The following is a 21,077-nucleotide window of genomic DNA, read 5'->3' as shown; positions in this document are numbered from 1 at the left end:
ATGAGACCATTTTGTTTTCAGAAGACTTCAACAGACTCTTTCGGAGTCAAAAACCTGTTGAGCACGCAGTTTTTTTTTTTTTTACATTAGTCAATAACAAAAATTTATCTTCATTGCTTAGAAGGGCCGGGAGTGGCTCTATATGTTTGAGAGAAATATGATATGTGTTGCCATGATTAAGTATGATCCGATCCGTATTCTATGGTTGGATTTTCCTCGATCCTGCAACATCTTTGCCCAAACAAATGGTCGTGGTATCGACTAGGGGTATGGGGTAAAACAGGCCATTGACGAACAACAAATCCCGAACCTTTGTTGGCTTTGACTCTCTCGTTTTGACTAGGCCTAAAAAGCAATCCTCGTACCCAAAAAAAGAACACAAAAATTCCGATTTTGATTTCCAATTATCCACAATTTTATTCGCTTCAAAATTTGTGTGTGTACGTGTGTGTATAGTATATATATTTATGTATATAAAAATGTACAAATTTCTCACATCGTTTTATTTTGCTGCTTAGTTTTTTTTTGTTTATTTTGGAATTTGATTATATCAAAGGGATCGGATCAGATCGGATCATCAGCAACAGATCTCAGCAAAACGCTCTCTCTTAATTTACTAAACAACTACACAAGACAATTAATTAATTAAAAATACGATAATAATTTATGTACAAAAATTTCCATCGGATTTATTTGTGTGTGTGTGTATGCATTTTGTGTGTGTGTGTGTGTGAGAAAAACAAAACTGTAGACAATTCAAAACAACAAAAAAAGTACTGAAAGAAAAACTATTTTGGAAAAACTTTCACAACTTTCATTCATTTTTCACATTTTGGAGATTCACAGGAGATTTGCTTTGCGTTTTTTTTCTTTTTCTTTTTTTTTTTGGATTGTGGAATGTTTGTTGGTTTTGTTAGACACGCAGATACATAAAGATATATGTCAGAAGATATATCGGATATACATAAATCATATATAAAATATACAAATATACGAGGGGGAGACATATAGAAGAAGGCCACAAAATATTTTTTACAAAATGTGTGTTGGAAACTCTTTTTGATTTTCTTTTCTTTTCTTTTGGTGTTTGTCTGAGAGGGGGGGTTTTTTTTTTAGGGGCAGGCTGCTACAAATTGAATTCGATCTTTTGGGGGTGGTGGGGTGGGGTGTGGTTTAGTTGACTCCTTGGCTGCTCCTCCTTCTACTCCTCCTTGGTTTCTCGTCGAGATTCGATTCGCACAGCAGCAATCACAGGCGTGGTCTTCTTGTTACTTAAACGGAACGAGGCTGGACGACTGGCAAAGCAGAGAGCGAACATTTAGTTGAGCATATTGAATGCATATTGATCATCTATTTTATACTCACAGTGTGGTCGCTGCGACTCTTCGGCGGCAGCTCCTGCCTCGATTGCCTGCATCATGGGCACGGGAATGCGCACGGGCTGGGCCAGGCTGCGGCCATAGACCATGCGGCCGAACTGCAGCTGTGGTGGCTGATCGGGCATGGGCGGGGTCATGGTATCACGTGGCTGCTCGGGCAGGGGCTGCAGGATCAGACGCTGGAGGCGCATCTGGGGCTGCTGTTCCACCTGTTGCTGCTGCTGTTGCTGTTGCTGCTCGGTCGCCTCCTGCTGCTGCTGCTGTTCGGTCGACTGCTGCGGCTGCTCGGGCTGCGTCTGGGTCTGGGACTGGGCCTGGGATTCGGTGGTGGCCTGCTCTGAAGAGCTGGACGAGACGTCAGTGCGATCATCCTCCTCGCTGGAGGCGTTGCCCTCATTGGAGTCGGTGTTCTCCTCGGCGGCCAGGCGGCGCAGTTCGTCGGTGATGCGATCCTCGGCCATGCTCTGAATGCTGCTCAGATCATCGGCGGTGATGCCGAAACGCTGCAGAGCTATGGCCAGTGGCATGTGCTGGATCCGGATCTGTGGCAACTCGCGCTGCTGTGGCATCTCACGCTGCTGCTGCATCTCACGCTGCTGCTGCATCTCACGCTGCTGCTGCATCTCACGCTGCTGTTGCATCTCACGCTGCTGCTGCATCTCGCGCTGCTGCTGCATGTCACGCTGCTGCTGGATCATCTGCTGCTCGCGGTGCTGGGCGGGGATCTGCATGGGCACATCATCGGCGACGTGGATCTCGCGGAAGGGCAGCTGCTGCATGTGGATGCGCAGGGTCTGGATCTTGGGCTGCTGCTGCTCCTCGGAGGACTCCATGCGCGGGGCCTGCATCACCTGAGGCGGCATCGGGGGACGCATGGGCAGGTGCTGGAATGGGGGCGGCAGCTGGCGGATGATGATGGGTCCCTGCTGCTGGGGCAGCTGCTGGTGCTGGTGCATCTGCATGGCCGGGGGCATCATGCGCTGGGGCATGTGGGTCAGCGGCATCTGGTCGGGCATGCGGCCGAATGGAATGGGCACGCGCTGGAAGGGAATGAACATGGGGCGCATGGGCTCGGCATCCTCGTCAGAGTCCTCCTCCTCCTCGCGCTGGCGCTTGGCCTCCTTCTCCTCCCGACTGGCCTCATCCCCACCATCGCAGAAGATCGAAATGCGTTCGCCGGTGATGCGGGCCTTCTTGGGATCTGTCGTGAGGTTCACGCCGAATGGCAGGGCCACCGTCTTTGCGGGCGTGTCGACAATCTCCTCGGCATGCTTGCGCTCGACCACGCAGTTCATGCGGGATCTATGGAGAGGATTCAGGGTCATAAAAAGGGTCAGGCCTCAAACAACAACAACAAAAATACAAACTTCTTGTTGTTGCGCAGAAGGGCGGCGGCCAGTTCGCTCAAGTCCAGCTCGAGCGGCATTTTGCCGGGCAACTTCTGCAGCTCGTCGGTCTCATCGCTCTCCGAGTATGAGTTGTCCTTGTCCGCCGCGCTGTCCTTGTCCGAAGAGTCTTCCTTTGCGGACTTGCGAGCCTCCTGGTCAAGATCTTGCAGCTCAGACTCATCGGCAGAGTTGGGTCCGCCCAGGAGAGGTTCAGCGCGTGGCAGTTCCTGAAAAGGTGGCACATAAAAGAGAGATTATTGAGAGGGGAACTAAAAAAAGACTTTTTGTCATTAAGAAATGTTTATATGTGAATATAAATAAATTTACACCTTCTCCATCTTCAATTCTTGCGAGTTTCAGGCCTTACGAAGCTTTCTTCGTATGCCAAATATTATCTGCGACGCAATTCGGAGCCACACATTGCCCTCTCACTCGCTCACTTGCTCTGCCGATCCTCTCTGAGCGAGTCTCCCAGCAAGTTGAGTACAGCAATGGAATAGGAAAACGACAGGAATAACGGACAGCCAAGGCACATCAGATAAGGGAATACACAGCCAGCAGAGTAGATCAAATACGGAAAATAATTTCGTAGTTAACAGATCAAAATACACGGAGATTCCGATATACACAAACCCTCATTATCTTTGCCCCTTTTAATTGGATTGTCAAATAGGAAGTCTTAGATCATCTTATGTCATCCTCAAATTGTTATAAAAATTACTCACAATTGGTTGACTGTAACAGCAATTGTTCAATTTTTCAATTTTCTAGCAGTTTTCTTGACTGTTTTCCACTGCTGCTTTCGGGTTTCGGGTGGGTGCTGCTTCGTGCTCGAAACAATGAGAGATCCGATGAGCAGCAATGGATGTGGCAGAGTCATTTGCCTGGCGGAGATGTGACCCCAACCTACATACGGACTCTCGTCAGAGTCGACTGCGACTGAAACCAAGAGTAAAATGCCATCGAAATAAACTTGTTTGTTGTCTGTCTGTCTGTCGTACAACCCCGACAGACTCTCGAGAAGTCTAAACAAAACAGCAACAGAAATTACATAATCACAACAGTACCCAACAAATGTCTATGTCTATGTGGCTCTATGAGGCTCTGGCTCTGTGTGTATCTAGGGGATACGTGGCTATGCATACTTCACGCCCAGCCACAAAACAACAAAACAGCAATTCAAATACAATTTATTTTATTTTGACGCTCATTAATGCCAAAACCATGAAAAAGGGAGGCTGACATAGTACTCTATAGTGAGGTGGAGAGCGAGAAGTGTTATGGTTTGGATAATGCCTTATATATCCGGTTTGTGGATCGCTTATTTTGCAGGTCATTGTGTACTTGACAAAATAAAAAAAAAAGAGGTTGACATTGAAACAGAACTGAAGAGATCTCTCTGAATGGATTTCCTATGCTTATTAAATTATGTCTTTAATTGATTCTGAACTGTGGAGGGGAGATATATCTTGGATTTCCTCTACATAGATGATTGTCTATCGATTTCTATTGATTTCTAGTGATTTTTCTCCATATATTAACTAATGATTCAAACAACAATATGTTTGCTTTGGATGAAAACTTTGCTTTGCTTGAACTGAAGTATAACTAATATTCTGAATATTTTTTTTTTAATTTAAGCTTCCCAATTATATATCTAAGTACAATAATAAAACATTTATTTTGCTTTTTCATTCCGAGAAGTAATTTAATTCCTTTAAAGAACTCTGGACTTATTCCTCTTGCTGTGTATTATTTTGTACTTAAAAATATTTACTCCTGCTTAAATTTCCATATATTATGGGTCTCAAAGTGCTAGAATTTAATTTGCAATATTTTTGCCACTGTTAAACCAAAGGCTAAAGTCTCCACACTGCCATTAAACTTCCCTAATGTTCATCATACAAGTACAGTTGCTACCCAAATGAGTACAGTGATAACCATTTTAAAGTTCATTTGAGCAAAACTTTAACCACAGACACAAATTGCGTTCGTTCAAAGAAATCTCTTTTCACAGCTTCCCAGAAAAACCGCAGCAGCAGCATGTCTGTCTGTCATTAAACCTGTCTCCAAAATGCAGATTAAACTCGAATCGATTCATCGCGAAATTGAGTCAAAAACCTGAGTCATGTGGCATGCAGGCAGCAGGTGACACACTAACTGAAAATTTCACTTTAAAATATATGAGTTTGTACCTGAACAAAAAAATGAAAAACTGGCAAAACAAAAACACACACACAAACTGAAAACGAGAGGCAGTGCAAAAGCCAGACCCAGAGCCAGAGCTGAAACCAGTCAACAAAATCCAGTCTAAACCTCTTCCGTTGCTGCTGCTCAACCGCTCGCTGGCTTTAGTTTTTTTCAAGGCCAACAGCGGGGCTAGCTCGAGATAAGAGATCTATTATAATACAAAGAGAACATTTGTTTGCCCCTAATTTGTTTTTTGTGGAAACGCACAGAGACGGAGATGCGAGACGAGACGAGCAGAGACATGTGGAGAATTGACTGTCGGTTGGACGGGCTGTCGAGTGGCGCATTAAGATGACAATTAAATGATTACAAATTGAATGCTTTGTGCAATTAAAATGACAGACAGACAGACCAGACAGTAGGCATTTATGTGCAAAAAAAAGCACAAAAAATACAAAAAAAGATTTATTTATAGCCCACGGAACGGGGGACTGACGCAAGCCTGCAATTTGAAATTCTAGAGGCATTTCAGTAATTTCTTTAGGGAAATCATCCATAACAAAAATAAAAATCAATTTGCATAGCTCGTATGATAAGTTTTTCTCTATCTCTCTCTGTCTCTCTCTGTCTCTGGCTTGTATATATGTATCTGTGTGTAGTTATATCTTTGTATCTCTATATCTTCGAGTACGGGTACGGCGAGTACTTGCTTCTTTGTATCTCGTATCTACAAGTACTCTGACGTATGTGTGTGAGTCTTACATAATCGTCAGGCCAAAAACCATTTGCTTTGTCCCCAAAAAAAAAGCAATAAAAAAAAAAAAAGAAAAAAAAACAAATAAAAAGCAGAGAAGCAAAAGATACCAGCGAAACGAAAGACTTAAGCGCGCAACTCGCCTTAAATGGCAAACAGTCAACAGGCTATGGCCAAAACCACAATGGAAGGGGTAGCTCGCTCTCTGGGTCTTCGTTCGGTCTCCAATTCCCAGTCCCCAGTCCATTGGTCTTCTGTCGTTGACTTTTCGCTTTGGCTGCCCCGCTGACTGTTTGCTTAGTTGGTGCCAAGCGGCGCCAGACCAAAAACACAAAAAACTGACAGCCAAATTGCAATATGGCCAGGCCAGGCCAGGCCTGTTGCAAGAGCGATGGCCACGTGAGAAGATTGATCTTCATCTGGGGCAGATATTCACAGACTGAAAGAGGGTTTGTGTGTGCCTCATATTTAAGCAAGACAAGATACGTCATGAATATGCAAGTCTTTTCAAGAGCTAAAGCTTACTTTTATTTATATTTAGAGAGGTATTAAGGCACACAAATCTGTGCTTAAAACGAGTCCTAATTAAGGGTAGAATCAAACAAAATAGAAAACATCTGTTATAAAACTACAATCACATACAGGTTTCGACTCTAATGCCACCGACTCTGACTCATCTTTGTGTTTCATTTGGGATTCATTGGAGTTTTTCAACTGTGAGGTAAATGTTTGTAGTATTGGCAATGGAAGGATTTTGGGGAGCCTAAAGAACTGTCAAGGAATAGAAAATGTCCATTGAATGACTTTGAAAAGCTAAATCTAAACAATTTCAAAGAAAGCTTTGATTTCTTCAACCTTTGGGACATTTTTTTCAATGGATTTATAGTGGCTTAAGTGATGCTTTAGCTTAAATTGTTTTATTTTCTAAGATCTATGAGCAATATTTATGATGTAGTTTAAATGCCATTCTATTTAGAAATCGTCAGTCCCTTTCCCATCGATTTTTGCTTTAAGGAATACAGACAGCTTTGTTCCAATTATTTTGTACTAGTGAACCCCTCTCCCATCTATCCAGAAATACAAAAAAATGATTAGATATTGCTCAAATTTGCAATCATCTGCCTCATTAAAGGAAATCGTACAGACTTTCACGATCTTCAGAGCCATCTCTAGTGGCTGCTGTTGTGGCTGCTGCTTGTTGCTGCTGCCTCTTCTGCTATTGCCACAGCTGATGATCTCTGGCATTTGGGAATCCACATTCAGCAGCAGCAGCAGCAGCAGCAGCAACCACAATATGCTGCCGCGCCCACACGCCCGCTGCCTGGGAGAGGAGGCGCGCTTGAGTGGATTACGGTTTGTGTATGGCGTATGGCGTATGGTGGGGGCTGCTTGCAACATGTTTTTGTTGCCTGCCTGCCGCTTGCTTGCTGGCTGCTGGCTGCTTTCACTTTGTCTGGCATTTGATTCGCAATTGTCTGCCGCACCGTTGCTGCTGCTGCGGCTGTTGCTGCTGCTGCTGCTGCTACTGCTACTGTTGTTGCTTTGGTTGGATGATGGTGGATGGTGGTGCTGCCTCTCCTGGTTATTATGTCGCAAGCTCCACCATTTCGGTGTCCACTTAAGCGTCAAATTATGGGAATTTCGCTTGATTGAATTTATCGTTGCATTCGTTCAGTCATTCACTCACTCACTCACCCATTCGTTTACATAAGCCACAGACCCCGATCGAATTGGGTTGAATAACCTCATCCTCATCATTGGACATTGAAACCAATTGCAATCTCAATAGACAGACCCAGACACCAGACCATCTAACTAACTTTCCACTGACTCTCCTACTCTAATTGAATATTGATGACAGTCCGCCAACTCCCCAGCAAAGTCTCGGTCATAATTAACTTTGAAATCACTTGGAAGCGATTAGCGAATTGTCATTAAATTTAAATTATGAGAATTATGCGCCCTGCCCAGTCATCCAGCCATCCAGCCATCTATATGGTCATAAATGTAACCATTTTATGGTTACTTTTTGTTATGGCCATTCGGTTATATCGCTTATATTGTATCTGTGTATCGTTATATGTATGGGTGAAATTTCACAAGGAAGCACGCAATTGTCTTATGAAATTGCTTATTCAATCAGTTTTGATTAAAGAGGTGGGCATACATACATATATGGAAAAAGGTATACATAGTATAAAATGTAGGAAGTCTTTTATTTTTATAACCATTGAAATGCTCGTACGCTTACAGCGTAGAAATAAAAATAAAATGTCAAATATCAAACGAATTTCCCACAATTTCTGCTCAGACATTTTGTTACTTTTAAGAGAGATTTTGTCTCTACTTTAAAAGTATTTTTCTATGGGTTTTAAAATGTATTTCCTCTAAAAGAAACCCTTAAGTTTACCCACGAAATATGCATATTATTTAACACAAATTTCTACTCGAATTTCACAATATTCGAGAGAGAATTTAATTTCATATTTCCAGTACCGGTACACTGCCTGTCACAGGTCTACAAACCACTTTGGAACTAATAGCGCATGCAATGCTGGAAGGGAAATTACACACGGAATACACATATTTTTTTGCTGTTTTTCGGCTAACCACGAGATTGTAACTACATATTCCGGTAATTATATTTAATATTCGAATAATTTTATTTGGTGGTGTAGGGGCGTGGGCAACCAGTCTGTGGCGTGTGTGTGGCAGAGCCAAACCATCCGAAGAGCTACGCGTATCATTAACCAACCGATCTATACGTGTACAATGTATGTACATATATTATTTTTTTAGCTGCAAACACGATACGGTATATAGTACGAGTATACCTGATAATCATTGAGGCATAAAGGAGGATATGTCTGATGTTCATTGAGGGGGAACAGTGGGTGGATTGGACTTACCTTTCCCACCTGCTGCAGGGTCTCGAGCATCAGCTCCTTCTCCAGCACCGAGTCGAGGGCCTGGACCTGATCGCACGAGGCCTTGGCCTGCAGATACGAAGAGGCCAGAATGAAGGAGCCCAGAATAAAGGCTGAGGCGATGACGGTGAAGGCGGTGATCTTGGCGATTTTCACCGAATTCGCCTGACGCTTGTAGGCCTGTAAAAAGAAAATCACAACAACAACAACAAAAGCAAAAGATTAGCCATGAAATATATTTAATTTTTGTATTTTTAGTTTTTTGTATGCAATTTGAATTATTGTATCTACGAGTACGTGCTGTTTTGTCTATGACCTCTCTGTCTCTCTGTGTGTATAGTTTTTTTTTTGTTTTGGGGGTCAAGCGGGTAAAAGCGCCGCGACCTTACTCTACAAATTGTTTTGTCTTTAACCGGGCCGATCACGTTTCCCCCTCGAACTTAATGGCAGACTTGAATTTTATTTAAAAAAAACACTGGAAAATATTTGAGTCAGCAAAAGAAAACATAGAAAAAATGCCTTTCAAGGGTTTTTCTTTGTTTTTTCTCTGTCTTTTTTTGTCGCAAATGTTTATGGAAAGCTGGAAGTGTAGTATTGAATATTGAATGCCAGTTAGATCATTGCAAATATTTGTTTATTTTTGTTGAGCATCTCTTTTATTTACTTTTCTTTGAGCACATCTTTTATTTACTTTTCTTTGAGCAGATTTTTTATTTGTTTTTCTTTTTTTTGTGGCTCAGACTCTGGCTGTGGCAGTGACTAATATTGAACTTTCCGCTTAAGGTGCAAAAATTTACAAGTTGATGCAAAAAGCATGAAGATCCAATATCAACAAGAGATTCGAGTTTTGTATATACATACATATATACAAAAGAAAGAAAAACATTGAGATTTGAGGTTGGTTGATTGCATAACAGGAAGAGGCAGGCGGCAGGCGGCAGGCAGAGTCGAGGTTCGCCGCAGAAATTGAGGAAATGCCAAGCCCAAGAGAAAACTCTTGAAGAGGCTGTCTGTCTGTTTGTCTGTCTTCTTCACTTCACTTTGGTTGTACATAGTAGGTGCAGTCAGGTGAGGCTCCTCTTTTTGGGTTGTGTGTGTGTGTATATCTATGTCTTTCGAATGTATCTGAGGTATCTGTGAGCATCTGTGCTGTGTGCAGCGAAATGTGCAATGAGTATGTGTGTGTTTTTTTAACACCTTTACGTGCGTGGCGTGGCGTGGCCCCAAAATGCAAGTTGCGAAAGTGAATTTTGTGAGTGAGTTACGGCGGGGGGGGCAGAGAGTGAAGTGGCGTAGAGTGAAGTGGAGCAAAGTGAACAGAGTGAGTAGAGTGATCATCGTCATGCAGTGAAGTAGAAGTGAATGGATCCAACCAACTCTACAAATCGTACTCTAATGCGTGGTTTTAATCTGTGGTTATTTTTGGTTTTTTTGTTTTTGTTTTGTTTTTTGTGCAGACAAAAGACTTGAACGACAAACCTGATGATTAAAGTTAAAAAATCCCATCTGTGGTTGGTGTTTGTTGTGTGGTTTGTTCGTTTTTTTTTTTTTTGTGTATTTTTTTTTGTGGGATACAGGGAAAATTTCATTTTGTCAATCACGGTTTCAGATGCGGGTATTTCAGGGGGTGTTGGTTTTGGTTTTGATTTTTTGTTGCATTCACAAAACGATTTTTGTGGTTAACACACACACACACACATAGACACAGAAAGATACATAAAAACAAGAAAAATACAGAGAGAGAAAAAAAAAACGGTTAATGAGATTGCACAGTCAGGATGAGAGGATTGGTGGTAGAGGGGATAGAAGGGGACAATCGCTTAGTAATACTTAACACATATGAATGGGAAAAACAAACAATGCAGAAAAGGGAAAGCTTTTGGCCAAGGGTCTGTCTCTATCTCTGAAGGCCAACCACCCAAGTGATTGACTGATCGATGGCTTGACTGATGATTGGTGGTGGTGCGGTGTTTTGAGTTATTAGAAAGGTCACAGAGACCAGAGAGCTCTATAGATCATGTTTTCACGAAGGGAAATCCCTGGCTTGGAACATCTAGAAATGATTGCGAAACTAATGATGCGAAAAATGGGGAAGAACAAAAGATTTGGTCTGTAAATCCCACCGCTAAATCGTTTTATTTTTAATGTATTAATTATATACTTCATTTGAATAATTTTTGGTTTTAAAAACAAATTTTAAAAACAAATATTTCCGCAGCGTCACCGGCTGTTTACTAGTCATATAATTAAAGCCCTAAGTGCTTTCTCAGTGCTTTAAAGAATTGCGCTTTAGGGCCATGCATTGATGATTTAATCGGAGAAACTGTGTCCCGCTGCACACCTTGCCTTAAACACCCCACAAATGCCATTTTGAATGCCAGTCATCGCCTAAACCTTTCGTTTTTTCAGCGCCTGAACAAATACGCTTTAGATATTATTTTTTTTTGTGCCTGCCTGTCCTTCAGTTCACCTCCACACACACGAGCAGAGAGTGCACTCCATTGTCTGTCTGTTGGATAACTGTTGGCTTTCACTGTACCAAAAGTTACAAGTGGCAGGGAAAGGGGGTTAGATCTGTTTATGGCTGATGCGGATGCTGACTGTTGAATGCCAAATGCAAACAAATGAAAAATGCAAAAATGCAATTTATGTAAATTTTTCATTTTTACCCACACACAGTGACAGCGAGAGAGAGATCTAATAATCTAATATATATATATATACCTACAGATATAGTATGGCTGGGGAAAACGGGTTGAACAAGTCAAAGTACGAGTACTAATACTATATCTTGGCATTTGTTGTAGGTTTCATTTTTTTTTTTCCTTTATTAGCGAACGTCGTGACTGAAGTATTTAGAGGTCTCTTGTGGGTCTGAGCTGGTTTTCTATTTGTCTAACCATAATGGGTAGGTACACAGATCCATTCACACCTTGTCTCGAAGAACCTCAGCGATTGCTGGTGTAAGTATCTTGCAGATATATGGATACTGCGGCTATGGGCTGTCTCTCTGTGTGTCTCCCATGGAAATGTCAACCAGCAATTGTCAAAGCCACTCACGTTGCATGCACAATCCAGACAATAATAATTTTTAAAATTGCACATTAAAAAGAGACAGAGTGGTGGGTGGGGAGGGGAGGGTAGGGAAGGGTGTGGGGATTGCAGCAGCAAATTGCTTATGCATGCAGCAGGCTTTCCTCTGCCTCCTCCGCCTTCTCCGCCTCCTGCTGGCTGATTGGGTGAAAATGCTGCTCACGTTTGCAGCTGCGTGCAGACGCAGACCGTCTGCGTATTGCGCATACGCTCTGTGGTCCGCAGGCGGATGTGCCAGCAAGTATGACCCTGGTACCCACTTGGCTGGCTGCCGAACGACCCATCAGCCCATCGAACTCAAAATAAATCTCGGCCCAAAAGTGGCGCAAATAATTGCCAATCAAAATGGGATAAAATGCGAAATTTTTACGTAATTAGTTGCGCCAATTTTGTCAGAGAACAAAAATGATAAGTAGGTGTAGGTAAGAGGGAGGGAGGGAGGTAGGGAAAAATAGTTGCAAGGGAAGTGCTCTCTACTGTACGGTGGGTACTTACCGGTGGCGGCTCACTGGCGGTGCTATAGACCTCGCTAGCCGCATAGTCGGGCTTCATTTGCACAGTAGCCATGGAGACGGTATCCTTCTCGGTCATCTATAAATTCACTATAAATATGAGGATCTGATTAGATTTCAATTGGACTTCAATATATCCTTTCTATTTTGCGCGACTATGCAAGGACATTGCCTTTAGTTCACATTTGAGCACAGTTTCTCTTTCCAAACACTTTTTCACTTTGAGTATTTTTTTTGTTTTTCTTTTTCACTTACATAGACAATTTTTTCCCAAAAATTCGAATAAAAGTAAAAGGAAGTTTTATAAACTTTGCAGGCTTGTTGTTGTGGTTGTTGTTGTTTTGTTGGTTTTCTGTCGTTGTTTTTGTATATTTCTTGATGAGCGAAAAAGTTGTCTGACCAACTTTTCGATTTGATGGGGTATATTTTGGTTGGCTTTTGAGGGGGATAACGGAATACTACGTCTTTGCTGGTCGACTGCCACTCGCCGTCTGAAGCCACAAACGCGTTTCATTTCAGATTTTTCTACCAGATTTAAAACTTTTTTCGACGCAAACCGCAGTGGCAGAGTGGCAGCGACTGAGGCTGAGGCTGAGGCAGCGACTGCAGCAGGCACCCACAGACACACAAACAACACGTACAGGTAGCGGGTAGAGCGAGCGGAGGCAGCAGCAGCAGCAGTAACGCTGACAGAGACAGCTGCAAGATCAGCGGCAGACAGACACGAACCGACACGAAATAAAACGAAACGAAAAATAAAAGTAAAACAACAAAAAGCACACAAAAACAACGCACACGAAAGCTAGCTTAAACACACACACACACACACACATACTTGGAAGCGAGCTTTGCATTCGAGCTTGTGCAAAGCAAAAACAAAACAGAGAGAGACGAGTACTTTGGGTACTCTTCCCGATCCGATCCGATCGATTGGTTCTATGAAAACGTTATCAGACATGCCCAGACACAGACATGCTCATATTTCATTGCAGGAATGTAAACACAAAAATCGAGCGTATTATTTTACAGCTGCTGAGGCTTATCTTTCATTAAACAGAAGTTTTCAGTACTAAGAAAACTTGGCATTTATTGGAAATGCTGTCTGGGTATGTCATCCAATGGTACATATGTATGTCATTCAATGGTACATATGTATGTATGTACACTTGTACATATGTTTTTGATAATATTTTAGATTGCCAGAACAAGCTTTCGCTATATTTTCTCAATTATAATTAAAATAACTAAAGCTAAAAACAAAGAATTGTTTTTACTAAGAATCATTCGTTTCCAGTTAAAATGAAAGCGTCGATAAACAATTATAGGAATTTCAGCTGGTTAATCTAGTGTAAATTACATTCCAATACAAATGAGTTCCACTTAGAAAGAAAAGAAAAAAAAGAAAAGAAAAATTTGAAATATTATTCCATTAAATCTCTTAAGTTTTGTTGAATTATAATTCACCCAAGTATAGTTTCTATATTAAATGTCCATATATATTCTATTTCTATCTTATATATAATAATAATTATCAATAGAATAAATAAGATAGAAATTGAATATATACATATGTACATTTATTATAGAACTCTAATTGTTCTAAAATCTAACCGTCATTACAAACTTCTAAAAAAAAATAGAAATACCCTAAGCTAAGAAAGGAAAAAAGTACTCGACTCTACATGAACAGTGGTCATAAAGCTACTCCCGTGACGACAATGATGAGTTTCAGCAATAAGTGAATTAAATATAATAATAATAAACATAATTATATAAAATGATTTTAATGAAACTCGTAGCATCTAAAGAACTTTTTGTATACCCATAACTATTTATATTTGTATAACTTCAATTTGTTTTTCAACCTTTCTATACCCAAAACAATTCGTTCGGCATTCCCTCAATTAGTTGCAGCTAATCCAATTTAAAGGGCGACAAGCAGAACCAATTGGCATATAGAAACGACATGCTTTAGCCGTATAGTTAGGGTATGGTATGCTGTGGTATGGCAAAAAGCTCGACACACTAAAAATTAAAGGTACTTCGTACTCCGCCAACACATTCACATATTCATGCACACACACAGACATAAATTAAGAAACTGAACAGATCTCGTACGAGCACTCGTATAACTTGCTCCCCGACTTAAAAGTTGTTGGAACCGCTGCTGCTGCTGCTGTTGCTGTTGCTGCTGCTTCAGCTGCTGTTGCAGCGACTCTTTCTTGTTGCTTTTGCACTACAACTTCTTGTTTTTGTTGCTTACGAAAATACACAAAAAAAAAACATTAATTTTTGTTGTTTTGTATTTTTCCATTGTTGTAATAATTGTAGTTGGGGCCGACCAAAAGCAATAATGCACTTGTCCCCCTGCCCCCATACAGATACAGTTTTTTTTTGAATACACACTAGTAGTCATATTATAGGAGATACTATTTATATATATAGTAGGTATAGTATATGCTATATAGACAGCGTTCATCTTGATTGCCAGCCGCCTGCTGTTTGCTTAGATTATTCATAATTTCAGGCGGCATATGGCTGTCACTTTGGGGGCAGCACACAAATCAAAACAAATCTAAGGTTACGGGTCGAGTCTCCAAAAATTTACTGGGAATTAAATGCTAATGATAATGCTACTCCACCTACACCACCGACATTGCTTATACGCCCTGTGGCCAATCCGTTTTTTGTTTTCTATGATTGTGTTTTGATTTTTGTTTTGTCTTCCTTCGTCTTGTCTGATTTTTGCTGGTTTTTATATCATGCTAGATGCTCGTTTATTATCTATTTTTGGTGACCCAAGCTAAGAGCTTATGTAAGCTGGAGATCTGTTTGTTATTTTTTTTCGGACTCTTTCTCTGTTAATTGCATAATTTTCTGGGTTTATGATTAAAATGTCACAAGCCAACGAACCAACGAACCAACCAACAGAGTTGGTCAAACTCTCCAAGTGATTAGTCAATAGAGTGAAAAAAAAGAAGAGTGTTTTTCTTTGTCTGTGTTTATGCAACGCCCCTCAAGACAGACAGAGAGAGGAGGTGATGGGAGGGGATGCTCACTGTGTGGGTCTGTGGTCTGTCTGGGTCTGGGGGATCATCCTCCCAACTGGCTAATCCCATGGCTTTAATTTACATTTTCATTTTACTTTTTGCCTAGCTTTTTGCCGTAATTATTAATTAGAGTTACATTTTTGATTGTGTTTTCTCATTGCATCACAGATTACATCCATTGCAAAAAAAAAAAAAAGGGGAGAAATGGGAATGGGAACAGTTGAATCTTAATTTCATGGATACAGCTTAACAGCTTTACAGCTGGCAATGTCGAGTGACATTTGTTCTTCAACCTAAAAACAGCTTTAACAACTGGAATTCCCCCCCCGCCAGCAGCAAAAGCTAAAGATCTGTATGCAAATCGGATTCGGCCCCGAACCCAAATGACCTGCCCTACCAAATGTAGATTTCTAGAAAAACAACATTAGAAATTTCCAATTCCAATGGCTTTTGACTGAGAGGTAAACAGAGAAATTTATTCTAGAAATTAATATGCGCCTTTGCCACGCCTCTGTCGTCTTTTTTCTGATCAAGAAATTATTTATTAAAAATATTTATTAAGCTACTGGAAATATTTTGAACGGCTACAAGTCGTAAAACTTATGTCAAAATTTATAGAATTATCTAAATTAGCAAATGTGAGATGAGTCTATGTCTGCCGCTCTGGCTGTTGCTAATTTTGTGAGCTTAAGCCTTAGATATATATATATATATACTCGTTCATATATGAATGTATGTATCTGCACCATTCGTACCATTCAGGGAAGGGCTCTCAGGCTTTACGATCTGTGGGGTTTTTTTGTTGTTTTGTTTTTTCACCGACTATAAACATTTCTACTCAAAGATGCGCTAGGCTTGACTCGCAAATTGGCACCCGGCTTTGACTACGACTAAAGCACCGGCTGGAACCGCTCTACAGATTCGGGGTGTGTGTGGGGGGCGTCTGGGGAGGTACCAAGCGGCGACGTGGCACCGGTCTTAGGCTTGGGAATTGTGTAAAATGGAAACAGCAGCAGCAAAAAACAAAAACAAAAACTCAAAACGAGCAAAAACAAAAAGCAAATTCAATGCAGCCATCAAACGGATACACACACACACACACAAACATGCACCGGGAGATACATGCGAGTATCTCGAAGATACAATGAGACGCCGCTGCCTAATAACTGAGGTTTGTGCATGCGCAAAATAAAATCGAAACAAATCACAAAAAAAAATCTCATAAATAATAGCCACAAAAAACAACCAGCCACAAAAAGTAAGACTTGTTTAGTAGTAGAAGCTTTTGATACTCTCACAAATGGGTTGTTCAAATATTAACAAATTAATACTACCACAAACACAGAGCATGAGATAGTTATAGAGGCAAACTTGGGCCCGGCTATAAATCGAATTACCCGCTGCAAAAGAGTATCCCCGACAACGAAAGGCTACAAAAGTTTGCGATCGTTAGCGCAGCTCTCGTCGCCGTTCGTCGCCATTTTGGCTAAAATTAGCTAATAACAATAAAAAAAAAAATGAAAAAATAGAAAAAATTAACAAACAAAACCCCAAAAATAAAGGTAAACAAGCAAACCAAAATAAACCCAGCAAAATAAAGTTACGAACATACGAAGAAAACCAAAAGAGAAATAAACAATCCAATGGGCAGGGCGAACTTTGATGGGTTTGAGACTGAGACTGTTTGCAAGTGAATCTTTGAGTGTGGAAATCAGCTTGTAAAATGATAGGAAAACGCGTAATACCGATCATATACATTAATTTATTAATTTATTAATTTTGCTTGATTTGTTAGTAGCTAAAATGAATAAAGATCTGCAGCAACCTCTACCAATTGTAAATTAGTAATAATTTTTACGGACATTTATATTCTTTAATAGTTTGAAAACTAGTTTTCCTCTATTACTTTACACACAATTCACTTTAGATTTCACTTCATTAATTATAAATTTTTCCTTACTTCATTAGTGGGGATACCAACTTCCTATATTCCCCTCGGCTAATACGAATATTTCAATCGCATTTGATGGGAGTTTGGTCACGGGAGAGTGCGCGAAGCGGCGACGAGTAATTACAAATGAATTTTCAACTGTTCAAAGATTACTTCCACGGGGATTTTATTTTATTTATACACGTAGAGTACAAAGGTAAGTACCTACATACATATATATTATCTTCATATAACAGAGTACATATGTACATATATTTTTGCTCAGGATCATGCGGATCAAGTGGTTCTTGCCGTACACCTTAGAGCCTATAGAAAAAAGGTATATTAACTATAGTATGTCAACTAGTTTCTATATTAATTTGCCCTCTCGCTGATCACACAGAAACTGCGTTCTAAGAATCCATAATTTTTTGCCCCCCTTTTTGTGTGTCCGGGCTATTGGAACGAACGTGCGACCGACGTTTAACACCTTAATGTTAGAAAATCCCAACTGGAACCCTCCTCCCCCTCTTACGCTCTCTCTCTCTCTCTCTATCGCTCTCTTTGTGGCATCCTTTTGCTTGGGGACCGGGCATTGGGCATGTGATGAAAGCATGCTCATAAAAATTAAGCCAATTTGGATAGGAACAAAAGAAGTTTTTGTATGCCCAGCAGCCCGTAAATTGATGGGGGGGAAGAGATCTGAAGATCATTCGTGTTGTTTTCGGATTTGTTTTTCTTTCTCTCTTTGTTTCTTCCTTCCCCTTCATCTGCCTGTCTCTGTCTCTCTAAATATTGCCAATTAGCGACGCTTCTGTTTGGAACGATCTGTCCATATCTGTGTATGAATGTGGTGGGGTGTACCTGCATATGACTCGTATAGTTTTGGTATGGGTACGCGCCTGGAATAGTTTGGATTCTGTTTATACCCTCACTAATGTGGTTCTATGTTTTTTTATTTATGTTATAGCATTTGTAAAGCAATAAAAACCAACCAAATATAGGAACAGTATCTACAGAGTTAGCGGCAGCTAAAATGTAGCATATTCTCTCCGTAATTCTCATAACTCAAATCTCAATTAAATCTAAACCAACTTTGATTGCCTTATTGTATTATTTCTGTTAATTTTTACCTTCTAAATTACACTCAATAATGCTCTCTAGAACCTTTAATAAACCTTAGAGTACAGAAATCATTGGCTACCTTTCAGCTCCCTCTCTCTCTCTCTCTATGTATCTCTGCCTCTCTGGCTCTCTCTTTTGGCTTACATTGTGTATTCCATTGCAATTATCACATTTTTTTTTTTTCGAATGGCGAAGTTTGTTAGTTTTCTAGTTCAAGCTTGGATCGCAGCGAATGTCAATGACTCGTCGTCATTGCTTTGCTTTTGTGGTGGGGGGCTTTTTGGATTGGAACCTGCGGCTGGCCAACAACATTTACCACCTTACCACCATCTACTCTGCCATTTACCATCCTAACCATTTACCATTTACCGCTCTCATTTGTCACAGCCACAAACAGAGTTGGAGTGCCGTGCCGCCGCCCTCAATGTCCATCGAGCGTTGCGCTTTTAACGCTTCTCGGGTATTAATTGCCAACACTACCAGAGATCATGAAAATAAATATACATATATCGCATATTGTGTGTGTACGAGTTTATAGGAAAATTAGCTACATTTGTAGCCATACATATTTGGTTAAATGCGGCATTAAAAAAATGTTAATGGGCAAGAGAGTTGTGCTGTGCTCTTGCGGCGTAGAGGAAGTTGGGTACTAGAATTTATAGATAAAACCCTTTGAGAGATGAGCAAACTAACAGAAGCAGAAAAATAAAAAAGAATCAATCTGTTTTGTTTGTGGATTCCCATCTTAATGTTAAAGCAATTGTTTCACCTTGGACTCTTGCGTTTCCGTCTCCATTTCAGGACAAAGCGACATCCCTCAACAGTCCGTCAAGGCTTTCACACCCAGGTGCCAAAAATTTGTGAAGTCTCGTGGTCGCCAGCTACAATGGGGGTTTGGGGTGCCGTACGCACCACAGCAGCAGCAAGTCAGGCAGGGCAGTGAAAAGTTTGTTCGAGGGACATCCCAGTTGAATTTTCGACATGTTCCCAAACAATGGTGGCTGTGTTTTTTATTGCACATTCACTTAGCGGGCTGAAGATTTTCAAAATGCGATAACAAGTCGCATTTCGGGTGTCGTCTTGAGGCCTGACTTGTGACAAAGCTGAGAAGAAGAAACCGAAAATTCGTTTGAGGGGAGCAACAGATTACGGCGATAGCAATGAGGGGAGAGACCAGCCAGCAGCCAGCAGTCAGCAGACGGAGTGAGGAAGGTTATTGTGGGGCGCCGCGAATTAATTTGCACCTTTCGCCTCTGCCTCTGCCGCTGTCTCTATCTCTGTCTTTGTCCTCTGCCGCCGCGCAGTCGCTGCACAGCAGCAGCCGTCGTGTCGGAGAAAGTTGCATGCAAATCCACAATGAAAGAAAAGCTTTGCTGTGGGTGGGGGGGTAGGAGGCAGACACATGACGTGACGGGGCGGGACAAAAAACAGTGCAGCATCCCATCCAAAGACAATTTGAGGCGCTCTCTTCTTTTTTTGGTGTTGTTGTTGTTTAGCCATAGGCAACCTTTTCACCACCCGCCCCTCCCCTCAGCCAACCTACCGATCAGCCGCTGGGCAATGTCATAATCTTTTGTGTGGTGCTGCTGCTGCTGTGGCTTTTCCACCGTTTCGCTTGAGTTACATATTTATGTGTGCCTTGGGTGCAGCAGGCCCAACGGTAATTTGTAATTTGTCATTTATTTGCACTTCGCATTTGAGTGCGCCGACCCGCTCGCTCGCCCAGCCGACAGCCGGCAGCAGGAAGCGGAAATAAGTGGAGTTTGCCTTAGCCCGACTGCATTTCGATGTTTGATTGCGTTTCACACAGTTTATGATTACCGCAAAACTCGTGATGCATGTAAAAGTCGTTGGTGAAGTGAAAAAAAGTTTGAAAAATAATTTAAATGTGCAATGTTAAGGTGGCAACGCTGCAGGGCTGTCATTTGTGTGCTGTTGGGCGCAGATATTGGTTCTGTTAGCGATTGTGCTGTTATGTTATGCTGGTGCTGTTAGGTGCAAAGCACAAACATAATTGCGTTCGTGTTTTTTGTCGGTATATTTACGGTATATTATTATATATATAATTATGAAATCGATTTTAAAATTCGAGTAATTTGATTTCCGTTCATGGACAGAGCGCGATTAACCCATTGTTGACCAGTGGGTATTTCGATTAACGCACGAATATTATGAAACTTGAAACCTTTTTTACCCATTTTAGGTAAAAGATATCGCGGTAATATTTTCTTGTAATCAAAGAGGAAGGATGAATCTACAAGAAGAATATACAAACAGTGATATTTTCCGCGGCTTAATTGAGCATTTTCACCGTTTAAATATGGGGGGCTTCAGTGGGTTAAGTCTTTTTCTCTTCGGTATATTTATGGTATATTTTGAAAATGATAATATGATGATCATACCAGAGTTTAAGCTCGATTTAGTAAATGTTATATGTATAAATAATAACATATTTATGTTACGATGCTTGCATAACAAAATATTCATAGTTATCCGAATTTTGCTCGTTTTTCACTACACTCTGAACCAGCAATTACAATGTGTGGTATTTGAGAGGTATGTTTCTGAGCAGCGGAAAAATAAATACCTCACACATGTACATATTTGTGATTTCAAGTTGCAAGTGGAGTGCACATAAATAAATAAATATCGAAAAATAATAATCATAACAAATAATAAAAATACTTTGTATGCTGGTATATATCGACTGAAATGTAGAAAAACCGCCA

The 21,077-nt window shown here is 40.9% G+C and overlaps 1 protein-coding gene and 1 long non-coding RNA gene across 3 annotated transcripts; both read right to left on the bottom strand.

The window, feature by feature from the left end:
* Nucleotides 1-1,152: 1,152 nt before the first annotated feature.
* Nucleotides 1,153-12,750, bottom strand: LOC111074330 (putative uncharacterized protein DDB_G0271606). Of its 2 annotated transcripts, XM_022367068.2 has the most exons (7): nucleotides 12,499-12,750; nucleotides 12,227-12,333; nucleotides 10,118-10,144; nucleotides 8,621-8,818; nucleotides 2,747-2,994; nucleotides 1,366-2,681; nucleotides 1,153-1,295 (listed from the first exon to the last, which is right to left on the bottom strand). In XM_022367068.2, exons 2-7 carry the CDS (start codon nucleotides 12,320-12,322, stop codon nucleotides 1,273-1,275), a joined length of 1,908 nt encoding a protein of 635 aa, XP_022222760.2. In that variant the 5' UTR covers nucleotides 12,323-12,333; nucleotides 12,499-12,750; the 3' UTR covers nucleotides 1,153-1,272. The 2 variants fall into 2 exon arrangements, with proteins under 2 accessions (XP_022222760.2, XP_022222761.2); XM_022367069.2 differs by lacking the exon at nucleotides 10,118-10,144.
* Nucleotides 12,751-18,724: 5,974 nt separating this feature from the next.
* Nucleotides 18,725-20,191, bottom strand: LOC111074338. Its single transcript, XR_002607807.2, has 3 exons — nucleotides 19,892-20,191; nucleotides 19,118-19,451; nucleotides 18,725-19,036 (listed from the first exon to the last, which is right to left on the bottom strand). It is a non-coding gene; the product is annotated as an uncharacterized LOC111074338 (long non-coding RNA).
* Between the last annotated feature and the right edge of the window lie 886 nt (nucleotides 20,192-21,077).

This window comes from Drosophila obscura, unplaced genomic scaffold, assembly GCF_018151105.1.
Source record: "Drosophila obscura isolate BZ-5 IFL unplaced genomic scaffold, ASM1815110v1 contig_30, whole genome shotgun sequence".
Lineage (NCBI taxonomy): Eukaryota > Metazoa > Arthropoda > Insecta > Diptera > Drosophilidae > Drosophila > Drosophila obscura.
This window is presented reverse-complemented; position numbering and strand designations above follow the sequence as displayed.